General features: G+C 42.4%; 1 protein-coding gene across 4 annotated transcripts in view; it reads right to left on the bottom strand.

Annotated features, from left to right (window-relative positions):
* Window positions 1-20733, bottom strand: part of iqsec1b (IQ motif and Sec7 domain ArfGEF 1b) — a 708606-nt gene that overhangs the window by 340355 nt on the left and 347518 nt on the right. Inside the window, exon 1 of one of the 4 annotated variants that reach the window (XM_068051802.1) lies at window positions 4598-4634. The exons of the other annotated variants lie outside the window; for them this stretch is intronic. Within the exon in view, the coding sequence (XP_067907903.1) occupies window positions 4598-4620 (23 nt within the window). The 5' untranslated portion in view covers window positions 4621-4634. Of the gene's footprint in view, window positions 1-4597; window positions 4635-20733 lie in introns of those variants that run through there. 4 annotated transcript variants of the gene reach the window in all.

The raw sequence follows: 20733 nt of genomic DNA, 5'->3' as shown, positions 1-20733 counted from the left end.
ATTCTTAATGTCTTAACAATTAAGACTGCTACACTCAAAACTGCACCAGAAGCCCTCCTTCATCGATCAATCAGTGAGTTGAGTCTTGTGTCAATCAGTAAAATGCACAAAGTTCGCAAGAGGGCCAATTTCATGGAGGACCCAAGACTTTACGGTTTGCCTTTTTTATGGCCGTGAATTTGGTAGGGCCCTAGTGATGAATCTTAGGAGTTCCTGTACACAGGCCGTATAAATTTTAAAATAGGGCTCTGGTTGCAACTCACTTTTCTTACCAACTCTTTGAACCATCCTTACTCACTTGTTATAACAGCTTTGAATATATGAAGTTAAAAATGGTCTATTAACATTTCCATACTGCTGAACTAATCAGATAGAAGCAATGTGTATGAAGAACCTGGTTTATCAGTCCTGCTATATATAAGAAATAAATTATGTGAATAAGGCCTTTAACATAATAAAGCATCCCAAGGTGCTTCACAGGAGCATTACAGAACTAACTGACATCAATCCACAAAAGGATATACTTGGTTAGATGACCAAAAGCTTGATCAAAGAGGTAGGTTTTAAAGAGTGTCTTAAAGGAGGAAAGAAAGGTAGAGGGGACAACTCCAGAGCTTAGGGCCTAGGTAGCTGAAGACACGGGATGCTCAAGAGGCCAGAATTACATGAGTGCAGTTACCTCTGATGATTGTGAGGCTGGAGGAGATTAGAGATACGGAGGGGTGAAGCCTTGGACGAATTTGAAAACAGGGATGAGAATTTAAAATCAAGATGTTGCTTGACCAGGAGCCAATGTAAGTCAACAAGCACAAGAGGTGATAGGTGAATGGGACTTCGTGCGAGTTAAAACATGGGCAGTAGAGTTTTGGATGACCTCAAGTTTGCAGAGGGTAGAATGTGGGAGACCAACCAGAAGTGTGTTGAAATCATCAAGTCTCGAGGTAACAAAGGCATGATTGAGGGCTTCAGCAGCAGATAAGCTGAGACAGGGGTGAAATTGCAAGATGGAAATAGGCTGTCTTGGGAACTAGGGAATAGAGTTTGGAGTGGGGACTGAAAACAATGGTTTCCATCTTCCTAATATTTAATTGGAGGAAATGCCTACTCATTCAGTACTGAATGCCAGTAATGTGTCTGATCATTCACTGTTTTCCCAACAGTGGAGGAGTCGAGAGAGGTAGTGGTGAGGCAGAACTGGGTGTCATCAGCATACAGGTAAAACGAACGCTGTGTTTTTGGATGATATCCCCGAGGGGCACCATGTAGATGAGAAAGAGGAAGGGGTCAAGGACAGATCCTTGGGGGAGACCAGAGATAACGGTGTGAGAGTGGGAAGAGAAGCCATTGCAAGTGATACTTCAGCTACGATTAGATAGGTAAGAATAGAACCAAGTGAGAGCAGTCTCCCCCAGCTGGATGACATTGGAGACATGTTGAAGGAGGATGGTGTGGTTAACTGTGTCAAAGGCTGCAGACAGGTTGAGACGAATGAAGAGGTAAAGTTAACCTTTGTCACAGTCACGCAGGATGCCATTTTTGACTTTAAGAGTGGAATTGGTACTGTGGAAGGGGCGGCCACCTGATTGAAGGGATTTGCTGGAGTTCTTTGAAGGAGTGACATGTGCTGTGGATAAAGGGGAGCCTGTTGACATACTGTACTTGGATTTCCAGAAGGCATTTGACAAGGTGCCACATAAAAGGTTATTACACAAAGTAGGAGCTCATAATGTAGGGGGTAACATGTTAGCGTGGATAGAAGATTGGCTGGCTGCCAGAAAACAAACAGAGTACGCATAAATGGGTCCTTTTCTGAATGGCAGGATGTGACGAGTGGAGTCCCGCAGGGGTCTGTGCTGGGGCCTCAAATTTTTACAATTAATATCAATGACTTAGATGAGGGGAGCAATGGCATGGTAACTAAATTTGCAGATGATACAAAGATAAGTAGGAAAGTATGTTGTGACCAGGACACAAGGAGGTTGCAGACCTCTATAGATAGGTTGAGTGAGTGGTCAAAAATCTGGCAGATGGAGTATAATGTGGGAAAATGTGAAGCTGTTCACTTTGGCAGGAAGAATAAAAAAAGCAGAGTATTACTTAGGCAGAGAACGACTTTAGAACTCAGAGGTGCAGAGGGAATTAGGTGTTCTAGTGCATGAGTCACAAAAAGTTAGCATGCAGGTAATAAAGAAGGCTAATGGAATGCTATCCTTTATTACGAGAGGAATTGAAAATAAAAGTAAGGATGTTATGCTTCAGTTATACAGGGAATTGGTGAGACAACATTTCGAAAACAGTGTACAGTGCTGGTCTCCTTATTTAAGGAAGGAGAAAGGATGTAAATGTGCTGGAGGCGGTTTACTTGATTGATACCTCGAACAAACGGGTTGACTTATGAGGAAAGGTTGGACAGACTGGGCTTGTTTTCACTGAAGTTTAGAAGAGTGAGGGGAAGATTTGATTGAAGTTTATAAGATCCTGAACAGTCTTGACAAGGTGGGTGTGGAGAGGATGTTTCCTCTTGTGGGGGAGTCCAGAATTAAGGGGTACTGTTTTAAAATTAGGGGACAGGGATGAGGAGAATTTATTTCTGAGGATTGTGCAACTTTGGAACTCTCTGCCTCAGAAGGTGGTGGAAGCGGGGTCATGGAATATTCTTAAGACGGAGATAGATAGACAAGGGAATCAAGGGTTATCGGGGGTGGAGGGGTAGAGGGGAGTGTGGAATTCGAAACACGAACAGATCAGCCATGATCTTATTGAATGGCGGAGCAGTCTCAATGGACCGAATGGCCAACTTATGCTCCTAATTCGTATGTTCAAACATGGAATTCCGGCTAAGATGGGCATAGATTTGGGATGTGACAACACGTTCAAGGACTTGAGAAGAAAGGAAGGTCGGAGTTGGGCAGTAGTTTACAAGGACTGTGGGGAAATTAAGGTTTTTTTTTTGAGAAGGACAATGACAACAGGTTTAAAAGGAGGGACAAATCCTGAAGAGAGAGAACCGTTAACAATATCAGCTAACATGGGGACCAGAAGGGGAGGTTGAAGATGGAAGATAGAAAGATGAACATCCTGGGTAATATAATGCAATTTCATATGATTTTCATATTTATGCAGCTTTTCAAAAGAAAAGCTTTATAAATAATGACACAAACGATAAGTGTAAAGAAGAAAAAAGTCACAAATTAATGGTACTGTAATACTAAAATAAACACTTGCAGTAACAAAATTGCCTTTTTTTTTTAAACTGTTGAATTTTTAAACAGATGGTTTAAATAGGATTGTATGAAAACCAGTCAATTTAGAAATTATAATTGTTAACTTAGTTTTTTTTTTGACTTGTCGCTCTCAACATACATCAATAATTCAAGAGGTCAAGGTACGCCAAAAGACTACGCATCTGAAAGCAGTTAATAATAAACCCTACTTGGATGCATGTTTCACAGAAGTAATCAAGGGAAACAAAATTCTACATACACATACACTCAGGTAAAGTCAACATTTCAATTCAAGAAGCTTGAGACCTCTTGGAATTGCACAAGCTTGAATGAAAGCAATAATGAAGATGGTCAGCAATATTTTTGCTACAAACTGCAGCTACATATTGTGTTACCTGACAATTGCAATATGACAAGTACGGCACTCGTGACTTTTCTCTCCATAAACTGATCATTTACAATTTCTTTGTAAGTAGCATCCCTGAATGCATCAGTAACAGATATGAAAAGACTTTCCACTTTGACCTTGGACAAAACATCTGTCTCTGTACATAGAAATGATCAATGTAAATGATAGACATCTCACTATTTATTCTAATTTCTTTTATATTACACAAAACATTTGGTGTTAAAGGCAGAAAATCACTGTGTGCACAGAAACAACAATAGTTTACAAAGCAGTACTGATGGCAATGTGATAGATTAATTCAGTTTTCTAGCCAGCAAGAACTTATTTTTTGATTATAATCGGTAAGCCATAAAATATCCTGTTAGTTGAGACTCAAGTTCCTAGGTGTACAATATCTCCCACTGCTCTAGTGAGATTGTCATACATTTTTTCACTACATCAAACTAAAAATGCATGACAGCTTGTTGATTAAAGAATCTTCCATCCCCCCCCAGTGATCAAGACGATTTGAACCCTCTGGTTACAGATTTTAAAAAATGGTCCAATAATTTTTCAAAATATGCAAGATTATTTGATGACATATTATGCAAATTGTCATCCTTACCCTTGGCTATATATTTGTGCATTCACCACAGCGTTTTGCAATGAGCCAGGAAATCAGACAGTCCTATAAAGCTTTTGAATTTTGCTTTGATGTCTAATCATATTATTACAGCATATCTGGTTGCGAACATCTTATACGTCACCTTGTATATTAAAATATTTGCAAGCATTTCAAGCACAAGTTAAAAATGTCCATTACACCACTAAGTAGAGACCAGTTGCTGCAAATGTTTAAATCACTGCAAAGGGCTTCCAATCACTAGATAACCCTATATTCATCACTTAATGCTACCATTCACTAACTATTCAAGACATAACCTGTTATGTGCTGCAGACATATATGGGGTAACTGTGTACTTACAAACGACAATGTCTACGGGCCATTTTGAAGCTGTGTCACCTTGATAATCAAATAGAAAGCAGAGCTGGTTGATTGGGTTATTTCCAAAAACTAATCACTGTACTTCCACATTTCTTCCAGCTCAGTTAAAAGGGTCAACCGATACAGCAGAGAGGTTTGATGCAACTAGCAAACAACTGCATCAGCTGAATACAGCACTGGGTAAGATATGATGAGGTTATAATATTTCATTAAGGGATTGCTTTTCTGCCATTTATTCCTCAGTCATTTAAAACAGTTTCCCCCATATTATACAAATAATCATTTAATTTACGCTAATCATATATTTGAGAAATACAGTTATATATTAAGCTATTTTCCCACCTCTCTAACCAACATAGTTCAGTCCAAAATTGTGACTGTTGATTGGTGCTGCATCACCATGGAAACCACAGTTATCTGTTGAGGCAAATCCTAGTCCCTTTGACACTGGCAAATCAATTTACGTAACAAGTGGTAATGTATTTTGGTTTAATGAGCAATTAGATAATTAACAAGGCAGAGAAAGATTAATTTTAAATTCCTTAAGATTTTAATTACAGCAATTTTTAGAAAAGCTTCCAAATTTACAGTGTGAAAATCCTTTATATTTACAGGTGTTAAGCAGTTTTTAAAGTTGTTTTAATTCCACACCGACATTTATTTTACTTAATAATGCATGAGCAATTCTTTCTTCTATCACAGCTGCTATAATTCCCAATAGCTCCAAAAATCAAATACAATATTTCACAGTTCAGCTAGCTACTGACAAAATCATGCAACAGAAAATGTGTGTTACAGGATATAATAAAAATTTTCAATGAAAATCATTGTTTCCTTATATAATGAAGAGCTATAATAAAACCATAAACATTTGAGTTCCCCAATGGCTCTGTTGCAAAGTGCAGAACACAGAATGGAGCTCTAATAGTAGGGTCACAGATTCAGTCCCCACTTTATGTTGATCCAATTAATATCAGCCAGTGTAACAGAAAGGGCACCACATTTAATCTTAGCATTAGGAAGGGAAAAATTAATCAACCAGGAAATACAAAAATATTTTTGCAGATCAAGGAGGCATGCAAGAAGCCTAGAACATTGACAATTAAGGATTTCAATTACCTAAGATATTGACTGGGAAAACAAGAAAATCTAACGAGTAGTGCACATTTCTGGAGGTGGCACCTGGTTAGTTCCTTCTGCGGTTTATCGACGAATTAATATAACCGATGCTAGTCTGGATGCATTCTTTAATGATCCAGTTATGGCACACAGGGCAGAAGTTTAGGAGCTTTGAGAATACAGTCATATCAATGGAATGGAAACTCTCACCAGGCTATGCAAAAGGAGTGAAACATAAAAATTAGACTTTGAAGGAACATGGTGTTGAGTTGAACCAAAAGATTAACTAGAACAAAACAGTAATTAGAGAACTGAAATAGAAAAAAATTAAGGAAATTCTGGGGAAGCTACAATTGAAATTCACTTCACACAAATTAAAACAGGTTTAATAGACCTAAAGTGCCAATGTGGTTCATGGAATGTGACAATTCAGGTCCACATCATGCCCAACAAAACTGTTTGCTTCAATAGGTAAGCCCTTTCTCCATTCAGGTTAAAGGCAGGCACATGAAATGTGACCTTATGCACAAAGTAATTTGAAATAGCAGGCCGTAAAGAAAAATTTAATCATTTAATAGCTGAGCATTGTAAATTGTACATCATACCAACATACGCTCAATCTCTGACCAGTCCTCATCCAACACCCTCCTCCACCTGAGTGAACTTGTTCTCACATTTAACAACTTCTCCTTCAACTCCACTTACTTCCTCCAAATAAAAGGTGTTGCTATGGGTACCCTCATGGGTTCTAGTTATGCCTGTCTTTTTGTGGTGTAGGTCAAACATTCCTTGTTCCAGTCCTACTCAAGCCCCCTTCCCGGTACATTGATGACTGTATCGGCGCCATTTCCTGCTCTCACCCCGAAGTGGAAAACTTCATCAACTGTGTTTCCAATTTGCACCCTTCTCTCACCTTTACATGGTCCATCTCAGACACTTCCCTTCCTCGACAAATTTATCTCCCTCTCAGGGATAGGCAATCCACTAATATTCACTATAAGCCCACCGACTCCCACAGCTATCTCGACTATATTTCCTCACACCCTGCTGATTTCTGTAAGGACTCCATTCCATTCTCCCAGTTTCTCCATCTCTGATGCATCTGTTTTGATGATGCAACCTTCCACAACAGCGCTTTCGATAGGTCTTTCTTTTTCCTCAACGGAGGATTCTCCCCAATGTGGTTGACAGGGCCCTCAACCGTGTCTGACCCATTTTCCGCACTCTGCCCTCACCCCTTCCCCTGCCTCCCAGAACTGTGACAGGGTTCCCCTTGTCCTCACTTTCTACCCCACCAGCCTTCGCATCCAAAGGATCATCCTCCATCGTGATGCATCTTCCTTCCCGTTAGCATTCTGAAGGGATCATTCCCTCTGATACCGTGGTCCACTCCTCCATTCCAAAACCTCGTCACCTTCCCACACAATTACAGGAGGTGTAATACCTGCCCCTTTTACTCCTCTCTCCTCACTTTCCAAGACCCCAAACATTCCTTCTAAGCAAAGCAGCAATTTACTTGCACTTCTTTCAATTTAGTATGTTGTACTCGCTGCTCACAATGTGGTCTCCTCCACATTGGTGAGACCAAACGCAGATTGGGTGACCACTTTGCAGAACACCTCTGCTCAGTCTACAAGTACGGTCACGAGTTTCAGATTGCTTTCCATTTCAATTCAGAACCCTGCTCCCACACCCACATTTCTGTCCTTGGTCTGCTGCAGTGTTCCAGTGAACATCAATGCAAGCTCATTTTCCGATTGAGCACTCTACAGCCTTCCGGACTCAACACTGAGTTCAATAATTTTAAAGCATGACTGGCCTTTTTTATTATTGTTGCATTTTATTTTTTAAACCATGTGCCTGCCTTTAACCTGGTTTTTCATGTTTGTGCTTTTGGACAGAACTGTCTATTATTCGGTATTAACACTCTCTCTGGACTAATGCTTTGTCTTTCACCACACTATTAGCACTCCCTTTGCTTTTGTCCCATGACAGTTGTCCCTCAGGGCAGTGGCGTAGTGGTAATGTCACTGGACTCAAAATTCAGAGGCCCCAGGCTAGTGCTCTGAGGACATGGGTTCGAATCCCACCACAGCAGATGGTGAAATTTGAATTCAATTAATAAATATGGAATTAAAAAGCAAGTCTAATGGTGACCATGATATCATTGTCTATTGTTGTAAAAAACCCACCTGGTTCACTAATGTCCCTTACCTGAAATAAAAACAAGAAATGCTGGAAATACTCAGCAGGACTGGCGGTATCTGTGGCGAGAGACGCAGAGTTAACGTTTCAATGACCCTTCATCAGAACTGGCAAAGGTTAGAAATGTAATAGGTTTTAAGCAAATAAAGTGTGGGTGGGGCAAGAGATAACAAAAGACAAGGTGTTGATAGGACAGAGTCAGAGAGAATAACTGACCAGAAGGTCATGGAGCAAAGGCAAACAGTATGTTAATTGGGTGTTGAAAGAGAAAGTGTTAGTGCAGAGAGGGTGTTAAAGGACAGAAAAATGTACAACCCTGTTTCTCTCTTCACAGATGCTGCCAGACCTGCCGAGTATTGCCAGCATCTGCAGTACTTTGCTTTTATTTTAATGTCCCTTACCTGGTCTGGCCTACATGTGACTCCAGACCCAGAGCAACCATTTCGAAATGGCCTAGCAAGCCACTCAGTTCAAGGGAAATTAGGATGGGCAATAATTGCTGGCCAAGCCAGCAATGCCCACATCCCATGAATGAATGAAGAAAATCTCTCTTGCCACCTTTTTTGTTCTCTTACTCCCCTCCCCTGCTGCACTTACTTAAAACATATTACATTTCTAACCTTTGCCAGTTCTGACGGTCACAGACCCAAAATGTTAACTCTGCTTTTCTCTCCACAGATGCTGCCAGACCTGAGTATTTCCAGCATTTTCTGTTTTATGACAGATTATACATTGACAGACCAGAAGACTTAGGCTGAAAGCTACAATCCAAGTTTCGAGTAACACTACCAGAAACAAGATAAAAAATAAACAAGCTTTGGTAGACTATAATGCTGTGTCTGCTCTACACTTTCTGCAGTGTTTTGAATATTTTTGACTATATGCCTGGAGAAAGTGCTTTTACATAAGTAACTAACCCCACTGATTTCTTCATTCGCCTTCACCTTCATAGCAATGGAAAGGGAACTGGGGAATAGAAGGTTTCAAACTCGATTATATGATGCTATTTTCTTTGTTCCAGGCTGATACAAAAGTAATATATTGTGCACAATCAAAAATGGCCCCACTGAAAAACATTTCTTGCATTGATAGACCCAATTAAATTATGGTTCACCAATATCAGGGTCATCCCTTAGAGACCATTATCTGATTTCCCTTGCTATCAGAACAAAGTGGAACTGTGGTGTCCATAAACAGGACCCCATGTTGAGAAAGAGCATCACAGTTAGTAACTGTTCCTTGCAGTTCAGTAATCAAATGTTAAACAACTTCATATTAACACCATCCTGGACAGGAAATGTTTGAATAACTAATTACTTACAAATCAATCAGTTGTTCTCTCAAGTGGCTTGGCCGGCCCCATTGTCAGCTGGTAATCTAATAGGATCAGCGAATTTTCAGTTTACCTTTTGCTAGTTTAAAAGAATCTGAGTATGCCTCCTGAATATGTTCAAAGTCATAAAAGGAGAAACTATATAAACTAGAAGCCTTACATAAAAAAGGTGTATTTAGAACTAGGATTTGAAACAAGATAGTGCTCTGATCATTCATATATGGATGTGAAGGAAGAACTTGCTTGTATATAGCGCCTTTCATGACCTCAGAACATCTCAAAGAACTTTACAGCCAATGATGCACTGTTAAAAGTGTAGCCACTGTTGCAAGGATTGCCAATTTGTACACAGCATGATCCCTCAAATGGGATTGGGGGTAATATACTGCAATGGATTGAGCACTGGTTAACAGACAGAAAGGAGAGAGTAGGAATAAACGCGTCATCTCAGAATGGCAGGCTGTTACTAGTAGGGTACCGCAAGATCAGTGCTTGGGCCACAGTTGTTCACAATCTATATAAATGATTTGGATGTGGGGATCAAATGTAATATTGCCAAATTTGCTGATGACAAAATTAGGTGGGAAAGTAAGTTGCGAGGAGGATGCAAAGAGTCTTCGAGGGGATTTGGACAGGCTACGTGAATGGGCAAGAACATGGCAGATGGAATATAATGTGGATAAGTGTGAAGTAATCCATTTTGGTAGAAAAACTGAAAGGCAGATTATTTCTTAATTGGTTATAGGTTGGGAAGTTTTGATGTCCAAAGGGACTATGGGGTCCTTGTTCATGAGTCACTAAAAGCTGGTATGCAGGTACAGCAAGCAATCAGGAAGGCAAATGGTATGTTGACCTTCATCGCAAGGGGATTTGACAGGAGTAGAGATGTCTTGCTGCAATTGTACAGAGCCTTGATGAGACTGCATCTGGAGTATTGTGCAGAGTTTTGGTTTCCTTATCTAAGGAAGAACATACTTGCCATAGAGGGAGTGCAACGGAGGTTCACCAGACTAATCCCTGGGATGGTGGGATTGTCTTATGAGAAGACATTGAGGAAACTGGGCCTGTATTCTCTAGAGTTTCAAAGGGTGACAGGGTAGTTGTGGATAGGATGTTTCCTCTGGCTGGCGAGTCTAGAACCAGGGGACAAAGTCTCAGAAGAAGGGGCAGGTCATTTAAGACTGCGATGAGGAGGAATTTCTTTATGCAGAGGTTGATGAATCTTTGGAATTCTCTACCCAGAGGGCTGTGGAAGCTCAATCATTGAGCATGTTGAAGACAGAAAATCAATAGATTACTAATGACATCAAGTGATTTGGGGATAGTGGGGAAAAAATGGCGTAGAGATAGATGATCAGCCATGATCCATTTGAATAGCGGAGCAGTGGAGCCTAATGGCCTACTCCTGCTCCTACTTCCTCTGTTCCTATAGCAATGTGATAAATGACCAAATAATGTTTTAGTGATGTTGGTTGAGGGAACAACATTGGCCAGGTCATAAATTCTCTGCTCTATTTCATTCAGTATAGACAGGCCTTGGTTTAAAAGTCTCATCTGAAGGATGCCACCGCCAACAATGCAGTACTCCCCCAGTGGAGAGTATGTGAAGTCGTCTCTGGGGTCAGGCTTGGATAATTTTGACAAATATAATTTTAAAAGATGGTACATGGTGTAGCTTTCACAGATGTAGCTGTAATAGATGTATGAACAGAGTACAAACATCACTTACATGGTGTATATTTCAAAAGTATATCTAACAGATATTGAAACAATAAAAATTTCAGATACCTATTTGCAGTAAGTAACCACAGTGTGTGGCCCATGGAGTTCAAGTATTGAGACAATCCTATTCAATTTAAAATTGCTAATTTTTTTTAACCAAAAACCTAGCTCTTTTTTTCCAACCAGTTCTCCTGAACCTATTATTGTTAAAAGTGAGACTTGAATCTGTACAGCATATAAGACATTGTTAAGGTTTAAGATTCTTCAATGTAGCAAATTAGTGCCTTTGTCACCAGAATACATGCCCATACTCAAACGAAAAAATCCAATGTTTAGTGTAGATAAATCACCGCTGCATTTTAAATGATTCAAAAATGCACTTTAGGAAAGATGTGAAGGCATTGAGAGAGTGCAGAAAAGATTCACCAGAATGGTTCCAGGGATGAGGAACTTCATTTATGAAGATAGATCGGAGAAGTTGAGACTGTGTTCCTTGGAGAAGAGAAAGCTCAGAGGAGATTTGATAGAGGTATTCAAAATCATGAGGGGTCTGCACAGAGTGGAGAGAGAAAAACTATTCTCACTTGTGAAAGGATCGAGAACGAGAGAGCAACGAGTTGAAGTGACTGGCAAAAGTAAAAGCGACATGAGGAAAAACCTTTTCACGCAGCAAGTGGTTAAGGTCTGGAATGCACTGCCTGAGAGTGTGGTGGAGGCAGGTTCAATCAAGACTCTCAAAAGGGAATAAAACTGTTAACTGAAAAGGAAGAATGTGCAGGGCTCCGGGGAGAAGGTGGGTGAATGGCATTAGGTGAATTGCTCAGAGAGCCGAATGGCCTCCATTTGCACTGTAACAATTCTGTGATTCTGTGAAGTCACTCAATAAGTATATACTCAATAAAGTCAATAAGTAACTAACAGCATTCAAAATATGCCAAAACACTATGGTATACCAATGCACAACACTGACATTCTCAGGCAGAAGCAACCTTATTTCCCTCAAAGGATTGAAGGTACCAGCAAGCACACAACTTCACAAGTTCCACATTGCTAAGTTCCAAGAAGCCATTTAAGGTGCTGGAGGACAATGGAGAACTTGGAATGATCTCACAGGGAGGTGGCTATATAAAACTGCCAATCTGTCAGATAGGGATAAAGAATATTGCGTTTTCTCTTCTGCATTGGAATATTGGTAGTGGGGGTGGGGAGAACGAGATGGTTCTCCAATGTTAGAGGTACTGATGGCCCTATGCCCTGATGAAAAAGCTGTAGTTAAGTAGCCCTAAATAAAAATTACAGCTGATTGAAAAATACAAATAAGCTATATGCAAAATAATGCAGCAGTGATTTTAATAAAGCAGTTACAAATTTTGGTTTGGCTATGATCTACACTTTTCTTAAAGGACTAATTCTTTTGGGCCTCCTTATCTCGAGAGACAATGGATACGCGCCTGGAGGTGGTCAGTGGTTTGTGAAGCAGCGCCTGGAGTGGCTATAAAGGCCAATTCTGGAGTAACAGGCTCTTCCACAGGTGCTGCAGAGAAATTTGTTTGTTGGGGCTGTTGCACAGTTGGCTCTCCCCTTGCGCCTCTGTCTTTTTTCCTGCCAACTACTAAGTCTCTTCGACTCGCCACAATTTAGCCCTGTCTTTATGGCTGCCCGCCAGCTCTGGCGAATGCTGGCAACTGACTCCCACGACTTGTGATCAATGTCACACGATTTCATGTCGCGTTTGCAGACGTCTTTATAACGGAGACATGGACGGCCGGTGGGTCTGATACCAGTGGCGAGCTCGCTGTACAATGTGTCTTTGGGGATCCTGCCATCTTCCATGCGGCTCACATGGCCAAGCCATCTCAAGCGCCGCTGACTCAGTAGTGTGTATAAGCTGGGGATGTTGGCCGCTTCAAGGACTTCTGTGTTGGAGATATAGTCCTGCCACCTGATGCCAAGTATTCTCCGAAGGCAGCGAAGATGGAATGAATTGAGACGTCGCTCTTGGCTGGCATATGTTGTCCAGGCCTCGCTGCCGTAGAGCAAGGTGCTGAGGACACAGGCCTGATACACTCGGACTTTTGTGTTCCGTGTCAGTGTGCCAGGACTAATAGGACACATAATAATATGGGCCTGCATTCTTTAGAGTTTCGTAGAAGTGATCTAATTGAAATTTCCAAAATTCTTACAGGGCATGACAGGATAGATGTGGATAGGATGTTTCCCCTGGCTAGTGAGCCTAGAACCAGGGGACACAGTCTCAGAATAAGGAACAGGTCATTTAAGACTGAGATGAGGAGGAATTTCTTTACTCAGAGGGTAGTAAATCGGTGGAATTCTCTACCCCAGAGGGCTGTGGAAGCTCACTCATTGAGCATGTTCAAGACAGAAATCAATAGATTTCTGAATACTAATGACATCAAGGGATATGGGGATTGTGGGGGAAAAAGACAGAGGCAGATGATCAGCCATGATCTGTTTGAATGGCAGAGCAGGCTCGACAGGCCGAATGGCCTATTCATTAATGTTAGTTTTTTTATTTTTATTTTATTTAGAGATACAGCACTGAAACAGGCCCTTTGGTCCACCGAGCCTGTGTCGACCATCAACCAACCATTTATACTAATCCTACATTAATCCCATATTCCTACCACATCCCCACCTTGGCTCAATTGCCCTACCACCGACCTATACTAGGGGCAATTTGCAATGGCCAATTTACCTAGCAACCTGCAAGTCTTTGGCTGTGGGAGGAAACCGGAGCACCCGGCGGAAACCCACGCGGTCATAGGGAGAACTTGCAAACTCCGCACAGGCAGTACCCAGAATCAAACCTGGGTCGCTGGAGCTGTGAGACTGTGGTGCTCACCACTGCGCCACCCAATTTTTTTTTTGTCTTTTTTTTTTTTAAAAACAAGCTCTAACTGATCTTTTCCACCCCAAACCAAGAACACCGCATTCAGAACTCCTGTCCTTATTTCCTATGATCTTATGGGGTGCACACAACCACAGTGAAATTTAGGCCATAATGCAGTGCTTCCATCCCATAGAGATTTAACTCTAAATACGACACATGAAAATGAATTAGCGGCACAAGGACATTATTTCAACAGCATGCTGGGATGTTTCCCTAAACCTATCTGGGTCATTCTGCATCGAATGGTTTATGTCAACTTTGCTCAGTTGGGAGCACTCACCTCCAAGGCAGAAGGTTGCAGTTTCAAGTTATATTTCGAACTTGACTGCCAAATATACACAGATTTCAGAACAGTACTGAAGCACTGCTGTTGCATTAGTTGTGCCATCTTTCAGATGAGGCATTAAATCAAAATCTCATCTGGCAAAGATGTGATGAGGCTTTGGGTACATGCAAGATCCTTTTTTACCCTCAATCATGCTCTTACTGTTAAAATGGGAGCTATTCAATGCTACTGAAAGGCAGGGTTATCCCAGTCTCCTCCATATGCTGAGTACTCCCAAGTGTGAGAATGCATTAAATTTGGAGCATGGATTAAGCTTTCAAAAAAAAAAGACATGCTTCAATTGCTCCAAGCAGGTTCTACAATAGCAAGAGTAAGAAAAGGCAGACTCAACTAACTGCAGATGCACAGTTAGGTTGCTGGCAAACACAAAGGTAGACTTAACAGAGATGGGACAGGTATAAGGGCATCAACTCTAAAGTATAATTATCTTGGGACTCAGGCAGTGTAGACTTGGGGAACAAGAGAAAGTACAGATTAAATAATGGAGAGCAGAGAGCTCAGAATAAATCAAGGTAAAAGGAAAAGGATGATTATGGAGGATATTACCTAGATAAGAGAGTGTGCAAGATAAATGAACAAAAATCAGCAAGCATGTGTCCTAACATTGTGAAGATCGTAGGAAGTTGGAAAAACCACAGAGATGAGAAACTCCAAAACATTCAGGTCCTGAAAAAAGGCAGAAAAGACTTTGTAATGAATGGTTCTACCAGGGTGAGGATGTCTGGAAGAGGACCATTACATACGACAGCATTTTTCTGCTCAGAAGGAACATGGTCCAGAGACGCACTGATCATAATTCTGGTATTGATAACTGGAGAAAGCCAAGAAAAGTTGAGAACGAATGGACATGAAAGTAAGAGAAAGATCATAATAGTCTAATGGACTAGAGCAACAGAGAAGGTTTCTTTCTGATAAATTGATATTAGAGTTCAAGGAGAGAAATAAGCTAAAAGATGTAGTGAGCTTTCTCCAAGGGAGGGCTAGCAATTGTACCTGTAGGCATAAAGAGTAAAAATTAGGATTCACAGAAGTTACAAGAGCAGCACTGGAAAGCAATCAGGGACATAGCTCTTAATAAAACATGCTTAATACTGTAATATTACATCAAATGACAGAATATATAGCCAGTCCATGCAGGTGTTTATGCTGCACTCGAGTCTCCTCACATGCTTTCTCATCTAACAGCATAACCCTTTACTCCCTTCTCCCTCATATGCTTATCTAGCTTCCCCTTAAAAGCATCTATGTTGTTCACCTTAACTACTCCATGTGGCAGCAAGTTCCACATTCTCACCATTCTCTGGGCAAAGAAGTTTCTTCAGATTTTCCACTTGATTTCTTGGTGACTACGTTGTATTGATGGCCTCTAGTTTTGTTCTTCTCCACAAGTGGGAACACTTGCTCTCTGTCTACTCTATCAAAAACCTTAATAATTTTAAGGCAACCTCTATAAAGTCTCCTCTCAGCCATCCCTTCTCAGGAGGAAACACCCCCAGCCTGCCCATCCTTCCCGATAGGTATAACTAATCATTTCTTGTATCATCCTTATAAATCTTTTCTGCAACCTGTGGGTGGCACAGTAGCGCAGTGGTTAGCACCGCAGCCTCACAGCTCCAGGGACCCGGGTTCAATCCTGGGTACTGCCTGTGCGGAGTTTGCAACTTCTCCGTGACCGCGTGGGTTTTCGCCGGGTGCTCCAGTTTCCTCCCACAGCCAAAGACTTGCGGGTTGATAGGTAAATTGGCCATTATAAATTGCCCCTAGTGTAGGTAGGTGGTAGGGAATATGGGATTACTGCAGGGTTAGTATAAATGGGTGGTTGTTGGTCGGCACAGACTCGGTGGGCCGAAGGGCCTGTTTCAGTGCTGTATCTCTAAATAAAACAAAATAACCTCTCCAGTGCCTCTATATCCTTTTTCTATTATAGCCATCAGAACTGTACATGGTCCTCCAAATGTGACTTTACCAAGATTCATTACAAGTTTAGCATAACTTCACTACTTCTCTGAAGATAAACCCTAGCGCTTGGTTTGTTTGTTTGAAATGGCCTTATTAACCTGTGTCACTACTTTGTGATTTGTGTATTGTATTCCCAGAACCCATTGCTCCTTTACCCTATTTAAATACTTACTTTGCAAGTAACGTGAACTAGTGAAAACTAACAGAATTGAAAATCAAAAGAATTCAAGGTTGTACAAACTTTAATCACTTATGACCAATATTAAATGACTATCTGTATTAATTAATAGAAAATAACAAAAAGGAAAATGCTTTCATACAAATTCTGAAGAAAACCTAGTTCTATAGCAAACAGGGCAAAAGCAAACAATTTTCTCATGAAGCACTGATTGCTTTCAACAGAAGCCATTTGCAAAACACACTGAGGGAAGTCATGGAAAAAACTGGTTCATTTAAAATCAATTCTGCATTGAAGCAAATGACATTTTGCACTGGCAACTGGTGCATACATGGATTATCACTGATTGCTTTTAACACGAGCCATTTACCAAGTCAATACGGGTGCCAGGCATTCTACCGCTGCTCAATGCAAATCGATAGGTGATGCAACAGAATGGCAAACCATTGAAGAATCTAAAATCTGGTTTATACATTATCTGCTACTGTACCCGAATCTACTTATACCTATCTATTCAACTTTTCTAGACAAAGGATGCAAAGCCCTCCTTACTAACATCTGGGAAACTTGTATCAAAATTGTGAGAGCTGTCCCACAGACTAGTCAAGCAACAGCCTGACAGTCATAACCACCAAATCTTACGTTATAACAAATGTCCCAGACCCCTCCATCAACATCCCTGGTTACGTCCTGTCCCACCAGAGGTGGCAGCAGATTGGTACACAGTTGGGAGTGTGTGGCCGGAATTTCACACCGCCCCAGCGGGTCAGATGGTGGCGTGGGGGCGGTGTAAAATTGAGCGGCAGGCTCCGGGATGCCTACCCGCCCCGCTTCAGTCTCCGGACAAGTTTACGGCAGTCAGGCAGGGGGTGGGGAGGGGGGGGGGGGGGGATGATGTTGGGAAACGCCCCGCCTGCCCGAGGCCAATCAAGACCCTTAAGTGGCCACTTAAGGGCCCTCACCCGCCTCCACGGGTATTTTACCCATGGCAAGCAGCTATGTTGGGAACGTGAAAGGCTGCCCAGCGATAGCTGCCCGCCTTCCTGCACCCCATGGTGGGGGTCATGGCAGTCAGGCACAGGGTGCCCGATTGGGGGCCGCCCCTGCCTCCCAACCCACCCTCTGGACCCAAGACACCACCCCCCCACCACCGCCCCAAAAACGACCACACCAGCCTCACCAGGGAAGGACCGATCCCCAACTTACCTTCCCTCCTTGATCCATGGCGTCGTCTGGGCTGCAGCCCCAGCAGTGGCCACTGCTCCTGGTAGCGCTGTTGGGACTAAGAGCTGCCAGCCCACTGATTGGCTGGCAGTTCAGAGGCGGGACGTCCTCCCTCAAGTGGGGGCCTGTAAAATACGGGACGGATCCCCGGGCTAGGCAGAAGCGGGTTCGCCACCGACTTTCCCGTCGGAGTCCGGCTCCCATCCATCCACCATAAAATTCCAGCCAATAGCCCTGGAAGTCATCAATATTGACCCTGGACCGCATGAAGTCTCATGGAATTAGGTCAAATATGGGCAAGGAAATCTCCTGCTGGTTAGCACCTACCGCCCTCCATCAGCTGATGAATCAATACTCCGCTATGTTGAGCGCAACTTAGAAAAGGCACGGTGGGTAGCAAGGGCACAGAATGTACTCTGGGTGGAGAACATCAATGTCCATTACCAAGTGTGGCTCAGTAGCACCACTACTGACAGAGCTGGCTTAGTCCAGAACTACTTATCTGCCTGAATGGGCCTGTGACAATGGATAAGAAAACCAAGACGGAAAATCTACTTGATCTTGTCCTCACCATTCTACCTGTCACAGATGCATCTGTTCATGGCAGTATTGGTGGGACTGATGACTGCACATTCCTTGTGGAGATGAAGTCCCATCTTCACACTGAGGACACACTATCATGTTGTGTGGCACTATCACCATTTTAAATGGGATAGACTCAACCACAATCTGTAACCTCATGACCAGGCATATCCCTCATTCGACCATCATCAAGCCTGGGGACCAACCCTGGATCAATGAAGGAAAGCATGCCAGGACAGCACAAGGCATACGTAAAAATGAGATGCCAACTTTGTGAAGCTACAACACAGGATGACATGAATGCTAAACAGTGGAAGCAGTATGCTACAGACAAGAGCTAAGCGATCCCAGAATCAATGGTTCAGATCAAAGCTCTGCAGTCCCATCACATCCAGTCACGAATGGTAGAGGACAATAAAACTAACTCCAAAAGGAGGCAGCTCCAAAAAAATCAGGGGAACCCAGCCTGTCAGTGCAAAAGACAAAGCTGAAGCATTTGCCACCATCTTCAGCCAGAAATGCAGAGTGGAAGATCCATTGCAGTCTCCTCCGAAGGACGCACTGGCATAGATGTACAATTCACTCCACTTGATTTCAAGAAACAGCTGAAGGCATCAGATACAGCAAAGGCAATGGGCTGTGACATCATCCCGGCTATCGTACTGAAGACTTGGGCTCCAGAACTAGCCGCACCCAAGCTGTTCTAGTACAGCTACAACACAGGAATCGTTCCAACAATGCGGCAAATTGCCCAGGTATGTCCTGTCCACAAATAACAGGACAAATCCAAGACAGCCAACTACTTCCCCATCAGTCTATTTGCAATCATTAGCAAAGTGATGGAAGACGTGTCGACAGTGCTATCAAGTGGTACTTACTCAGCAATAACCAGCTCGCCGATGCTCCTGGCAGAACCCAAAAAGAGCACTCACGTCCAGACCTCAATACAGCCTTGGTCCAAACATGGACAAAGCCGAATTTCAGAAGTGAGGCAAGAGTGACTGCCATTGACATCAATGCCACATTTAACTGAGTGTTGCATCAAGGAGCCCTAGCAAAATTGAAGTCAATGGGAATTACACGGAAAAGTCTCCAATGCTTGAAGTTATACCTAGCACAAAGGAAGATGGTTGTGGTGTTGGAGGTCAATCATCTGAGTCCCAGGACATCACTGCAGGTGTCCCTCAGGGTAGTGTCCTAAGTGCAACCATCTACAGCTGCTTCATCAATGACCTTCCTTCAATCATAAGGTCAGAAGTGGGGATGTTCACGGATGATTGCACAGCATTCAGTACCACTTGCAACTCCTCAAATACTGAAGCAGTTCATACCTGCATGCAACAAGACCTGTACAACATTCAGGCTTAGGTTGACAAGTGGCAGGTAACATTTACATCACACAAATGCCAGGCAATGACCATCACCCCATAATATTCAATGACATTACCATCACTGAATGCCATCAAAATTTTTTTTTATTCTTTCATGGATGTGGGCATCGCTAACAAGGCCAGCATTTGTTGCCCAGCCCTAATTATCCTTGAAGTGAATGGCTTGCTAGGCCATTTCGGAGGACAGTTAAGAGTCAACTACATTGCTGTGTAGGTGAACTCACATGTAGGCCAGACCAGGTACGGACAGCAGATTTCCTTCCCTAAAGGACATTAGTGAACAGATGGGGTTTTTTTTTTTAAGAATAAAAGATAATAGTTTCATGGCACCATTATTGAGAATAGCTTTCAATTCCAGATTTTTATTAACTAATTGAAATTAAATTCCACCAGCTGCCATGGTGGGATTTGAACCCATGTCCCCAGGTGATTAGCCAGGGCTTCTGGATTACTAGTCCAGCAACATTACCACTACGCCACCGCCCCTGGAGGTTACCATTGACCAGAAGCTTAATTAGACCAGCCATATAAATACTGTGGCTACAAGAGCAGGTCAGAGGCTAGGAATTCTGCAGTGAGTAACTCACCTCCAGACTCCAAACCATGTCCACCATTTACAAGGCACAAGTCAGGAGTGTGATGGAATATTCTCCACTTGCCTGGATGAGTGCAGCTCCAATAAAACTCAAACTCAATACCATCCAGTACAAAGCAGCCCACTTGATCAGCACCCCATCCACTGTCTTAAACATTCATTCCCTCCACCACCGATGCACAGTGGCAGCAGTGTGCATCATATACAATATGCACTGCAGCAACTCGCCATGCCTCCTTCGACAACACCTTCCAAACGCACAACCTCTTCCACCAAGAACAAGGGCATCAAATGCATCTGCAAGTTTGACCCAAAGTCACATGCCATCCTGACTTGGAAGTATATCGCTGATCCTTCACTATCACTGGGTTAAAATCCTGGAACTCCCTCCCTAAAGGGACGATGAGTGTACCGACATCACATGGATTGCAGTGGTTCAAGAAGGTGGTTCACCACCACCTTTGTGAGCACAATTACAGATGGGCAACAAATGCTGGCCTTGCCAGTGACATGCACATTCCAAAAATGAATTTAAAAAACTGCTCGTGAT

The sequence above is a fragment of the Heterodontus francisci genome, chromosome 19, assembly GCF_036365525.1.
Source record: "Heterodontus francisci isolate sHetFra1 chromosome 19, sHetFra1.hap1, whole genome shotgun sequence".
NCBI lineage: Eukaryota > Metazoa > Chordata > Chondrichthyes > Heterodontiformes > Heterodontidae > Heterodontus > Heterodontus francisci.
This window is presented reverse-complemented; position numbering and strand designations above follow the sequence as displayed.